This window comes from Eurypyga helias, unplaced genomic scaffold (genome assembly GCF_000690775.1).
Source record: "Eurypyga helias isolate BGI_N326 unplaced genomic scaffold, ASM69077v1 scaffold27775, whole genome shotgun sequence".
NCBI lineage: Eukaryota > Metazoa > Chordata > Aves > Eurypygiformes > Eurypygidae > Eurypyga > Eurypyga helias.
This window is the reverse complement of record NW_010251189.1, coordinates 463-5,732: the sequence shown is the minus strand read 5'-3', so window position 1 is coordinate 5,732 and position 5,270 is coordinate 463. Positions and strand designations below refer to the sequence as shown.

At 60.6% G+C, this 5,270-nt stretch overlaps 1 protein-coding gene across 1 annotated transcript in view; it reads left to right on the top strand.

Moving 5' to 3' along the window:
• The window catches only part of ETNK2 (ethanolamine kinase 2), a gene marked incomplete at its 5' end in the record, with an annotated part of 4,242 nt that extends 758 nt beyond the window's left edge, over nt 1-3,484 (top strand). Inside the window, 6 exons of the mRNA XM_010151951.1 lie at nt 186-323; nt 1,487-1,629; nt 1,738-1,821; nt 2,231-2,406; nt 3,055-3,128; nt 3,299-3,484. Coding sequence (XP_010150253.1) covers nt 186-323; nt 1,487-1,629; nt 1,738-1,821; nt 2,231-2,406; nt 3,055-3,128; nt 3,299-3,371 — 688 coding nt within the window. The remainder of the gene's footprint in view (nt 1-185; nt 324-1,486; nt 1,630-1,737; nt 1,822-2,230; nt 2,407-3,054; nt 3,129-3,298) is intronic.
• Nucleotides 3,485-5,270: the final 1,786 nt, after the last annotated feature.

Below are 5,270 nucleotides of genomic sequence, written 5' to 3'. Positions count from 1 at the left end.
GCCCTGAACCTCTTCAGGGGCTGGTGGCTGCCAGGGGAGGGGAGTTTCGGCTGTGCTGACTCTGCATTTTTAAACACGGCTTTTGGGGACACTCAGGCCATCTCAAGGCTGGTTTTGAGGCACGCTCCTCTTGGGAACGCTGCTGCACAGCCACCTCCCGCCCACATATCCGTGTTTCCTTCCAGGCTGGTGGCCCAGGAGATGGCCCGCGTACATGCCATCCACGCCAACGGGAGCCTCCCCAAGCCCATCCTCTGGCAGAAGCTGCACAAATACCTCACCCTCGTGAAGACGGATCTCAGCCCAAAGGTATCCAACCCCAGGTAAAGGCAGAGGGATCCCAAAGAGCCAGGCTCTGGCTTGGGCATCCGCTGCCCACCCGTCTCTGTCTGCCCCAAATGGGACCGGGGGGGGAAGAGCCCCGGTTCCCAGGTAAAGCCTCTCTGGGATTTGGGGGTTGGTGAGTGGGGTGTTGGGAATGGGGATGGATCAGGCCACGTGGCCGCTTCTGGATCACGATCCCTGTCAGCAAACCCATGGCAGGAGCAAGTGGGATGGAGGCATCTCCATGCACCCCTCAGCACCTTCCTCCTGCCCATCTGGGGATACCTTTTGCTGTGTCAGAGCAGAGACAGCTCGGGGCTGTGTCTGTACAGCACCAGGCAGGATCTGGCCTGAGCCAGAGACCCTCAGCTGCTGTAATAATCCGCCCCCTCCTCCCTGTAAATCTGGCCTGTTTTAAGCCCTCCCTAGAATAAGCTGAATCTCAAACCCTTCTTATCGGTGGGGATCCGAGCAGCGAGGTTGACCTGATGTTGGAGGGGATGCTAGAAACCCAGTATGGATTAAATCAGCCAGTTCCCACTTCAAATCAGTTCATCCCATTTCTGGGAGGCTGGGTTCATGCCAGGTGAGTGCTGGGGTGTCTGGAAAGGATGTGGGCAGCCCCAGGAGGTGGTGGAGGTGAATGAACCCAAAGGCAAGCGAATAATTAACCTGTTCCCTGAGCAGGAGTGGCAGGACACAGCACCTTTCTCAGCTCTCGTCCTGCTGCAGGCAGACTTTAACCACTGCACCTTCAGTGCAGCCAATTAGGTAATCATTAACGGGCTCCCTTCTTGGAAACTTCTGAGCTCACTGAGAGGGTACGTGCCCTGGCAGAGGCCAAAAAATTCCCGTTGCCTGGGTGTTAGTCGGGTGCTTCGGGAGCGAGCGCTGGTTGGGTGAATTTGGGAGGATGGATGTGGGTGTTAGTGGGGAGAAGGGAAGGGCTGAGGCTGCTCTGTGGCATCTGCCAGGAGCCCTGGGTACCACACCGGAGCATTCTGAGCCTGGTCTCCCCCCACACCCCAAAAAACTGGCCACGTTACCCCTTGCTTTGTGTTGGGTTCGTTTAGAAAATGCCCCGAGGGAAGTGTGGGGCAGCTCTGTCCCCGAGGGAGGTTCCCGGTGAGCAGGAGTGATCGCACCCTGTCCCCTTCCCCAGCCTCCAGCAAGATGTGCCCAGCCTGGAGATGCTCGAGCAGGAGCTGGCCTGGATGAAGGAAACGCTCTCCCAGCTGGGGTCCCCCGTCGTGCTTTGCCACAACGACCTGCTCTGCAAGAACATCATCTACGACGGGACGCGAGGTTGGTGGCGGCAGCTTCGCGAGCTCGGCGGGGAAGGGTCTGCCCCTCGCCCACCTCCCCGGGGGCTGGTGGCTCCATCTCTGACAGCCCCTGCCTTTGCCCCCGCAGAGCACGTGCGCTTCATAGACTACGAGTACACTGGCTACAACTACCAGGCGTTCGACATCGGAAACCACTTCAATGAGTTTGCAGGTGAGTCGGGATCCTCTCCGGGGCGCTGATGGTCCCCCCTACCCCGGGGATTGCAGCGGCTGCCCCAGGATCTCCCCATCCCTGGGGATAGAGGAGGCAGTTGCATCCCCAGTGCTGTGGTGGGAAATGGGGCAGCTCCTCCTCGGGCAGCCCGGGGAGGGGTTAGCGATGTGCAAGGAGGGGGTCTCTTCTGGAGTTGGGCGCTGGGATGTGGCGCCTGCACGACCCGAGCCCTTCAGCATGCAAGGGCTGGCTGTGTGCGTTGAATCAGCGGGTTGGTGCCTGGCTCGTACACGCCTGGAGCTGTAGGATGTCTTGCACAGGGAGAGCCCCGTGGGCAGGTCACTTTGCCCCGGAGAAGCCCTCCCTCCTTCCCCGTGGGCAGCGCTGACCCCAGCTCCCCTCGCAGGCGTGAAGGAGGTGGATTATCGCCTCTACCCCAGCAAGGAGACCCAGCTGCAGTGGCTGCACTCCTACCTGCAGGCCTACAAGCAGCTCACCCAGGGCAACCAAGGAGGCCTGGAGGTGGCCGTGTCCCAGGAGGAGCTGGAAGCTCTCTACGTGCAAGTGAACAAGTTTTCTTTGGTGAGTGATGGAGGTGGGAAGGAGCCAGCCCCTCTTGAGGGCTGTCCATGGGATGGGTGCGCATTTCCTCCGCTCTTGGGTGAACCGGGGCTTTGTGCTGCACCTCGGATGGTGAGGATGGGGATTTGGGGGCAGGAGGAGGTTGCCCTGAAGAGCCCAGCAGCACCTCAGAGGCCCTGAGCCCTCGGGCAAGGTCAAAGCACTGCATGCTTGCCATCCCACCGACACGTGACAAGGGACAGTGTGTCACTGGTAGTGGACCCTGTGCACCAAGCATGAGGAAATCTTCCCTGATAAGTGCCCTGGATGGCTGGAGATGACTTTCTGGGAACTTAGGGCAAAATCTCAGCTGGTTTCCTGGCTGGAGCTGCCAGGAGAGCCATCCTGGCTGCAAACGGAGGCTGGTACCCCGAGTACATCGTGCAGATGTTCAGCATCCTTCCTGCCGGCATCCCTCGCCTGGGCTGGGACCAGCCTCCAGAGAATATAACACCACGCGTGTGGGCCAGCCCCAGCTGGCTGCCACCCCGTGTCCTGTCGTCACAGCCGTGGGACTTCTGGGACCCGGCCAGGAGAGGCTCGAGCGACTCGTCCCGCAGGCAGGGATGCTCCGTGCCCATTTCTGTTCCTTGGTTTTTTCTGTTGCAGGCATCCCATTTCCTCTGGGCATGCTGGGGCCTGATCCAGGATAAATACTCTACCATAGATTTTAACTTCTTAAGGTGGGTCATCTGGGGCTGCGGGGACAGCATCTGCTCCCAGGGCAGTTCATGTTAAATGACTGGAGCAAGAGGATCCCGATGGTCTCTCCGTGCCGCAGGGATCCTCTGTGGCCCTGGGACATGGAGCTGGGGCACGAGTGTCTCATGTCTGTCCTCTCCTCTCCCGGCAGATATGCAAAGCTAAGGTTTAAACAGTACTTCAAGATGAAGCCAGTGGTCACAGCCCTGCAGATCTCTAAATAGCCTCTCCGGCCCGTGAGACCCTGAGCTATTCTGTCCTCGCTGCGTCCACAGCCCTCGCATCCCCCTTGCCCCTTCCCCGCCCCAGCTGGGGGCGAGGGCAGGTCCTGATAGTGGGAAGGGGGAGAGGAGATCTGTCCCAGCCACTGATTAAAGAAGACCCTGGACATACCTGAGACTGGACCATGAGATGCTAGAGAGGACCACGGCCTCGGAGAGGCCCCCGCCTGCTGCGCACGGAAGCCTTACCATCGCCTTAACGCCAAGCCCAGTGCCCGGCAGGTCCGTGCTTTGCTGGCACTGCTGCTGCTTGGCCTGGCACCCAGTTTGCTCCCTCCGTGCTGTCCCTGAGGGGGAAACGGGAGCTCCCAGCTGCTCAGGAGCCCCCTGAGCTGCCCAGTTGCTTTAGCTGCCCAGTGCACACACTGTGCCTCTCGCCTTTGCTGCTCCCTCCATCCCTTCTTGCCTTGCCTGCTCGGTGCCCTTTGGGCTCCCAGCCCCTTTCTTGGGCCAGGATTGATCCCGGGCTTGGAGCTGAGCGTGGTATCCTTTTCCATGATGGGTGGGTGCTGCTGCGCTCTCGCTGGTATGGTGCAAAGCAGCAAGGGGAGATGACGGCTGCGAGAAACATGCGTTGGGGACCAGTAGGCTTTTACTGATGGGTGCTGGGTGCCTGCCCCACCCCCCCCATGGGGTCAGCCCACGGCTGGCTCTGCTTTACCCATGGCTGTGGTCTCCCAGCTCCTGTTGTGGCTTCCCTCGTAGCATCCCACGCTGCTGGAGCAAGGGGCTCCCAGCTCTGCCTTCCCTGTCTCCCCCAGGGCCAGGGGCATCAGTCCTGCCCCTCACAGGGGCACCATCCGTGTGCTTCTCTCGTGGCTATGTCCCTGCGTGGGACCCCTGGCAGGAGGTTGGACGGAGCTGACCTGCTCCATGAGCTGGGCACAGCTTTGTCCCTTGTCAGCACTTGGCTACTGCCCCACCACAGGCTCCCGGAGGATGATCCTGGCCTGCTGAGCACTGCCCAGCTCATGACAGTGGTTGTGCAGCAGTTGGGGGTTGGAATCAGACCCCTCTGAGTCTGCCTTGGCTGCTGGGCAAGTGGTATGGGGACAAGACAGCTGTCCCCTCCCCACGAGCAAAGAGAAACTTCCCCAGCCAGAACCGGGACTGTCGTTGCATCTGATGTTCGTTTTGGTGCAAAATAAAAGCTGCTGGTAGCTGGAGCTGGTGCAGCATCTGTGGGGCTTGGGGCTGAACCTGCCCCTTCTGCTGCAGCTGGAGGCGTTCCTACCCCTGCTCCTGCCCCCCATCTGGGTGGTCCAGGGGAGGGTGTTTGCCTGCAGCACTCCGTGCTGCTTCCCTGCAGGCAGCGACTGTGTGGGCTTGTCCTTGTCCCAGAGTGATGCCCCAGGGTTTTAAACGGCTTTCCCCGGAGCTGACCCCACATCTTCCTTGTGGGCACCCCAGCAGCCCCCCAAAGCCCTGCTGGGCTTGGGCAAGGGCAGCTTGGACCACTTGGGTGTAGCAGGCACTGAGCGGAGGAGGCTGAACCCCAAACCTGCTGCCATGTGGGGTGAGACCCCGAGAAAACACAGGTATGGGGCAGGAAGGAGAGGGGAGCAGCCCAGGACGCACCGCAGACAGAAAGGACCAAAGAAACTGCCCAAGTGAGAACATGGCAGGGAGCAAGAGGCTCAGGTAGGGGGTGTGCTGGGAGAGGGGCAGGGAAGGGGGGCAACAAGCACCCCTCAATCCGTGCCCAGGCTGTCTGGGGTGAGAGCTCCCGGTCCAGCCGTCAGCTCGCCCCAAGCCCAGGCTGGTAAAGTCCAGACCCAGATCTCTGCTCCAAAAAGTCACCTTTATTGTGCCAAGGGGTGGGGGTGGGGGGGACACAGTTGT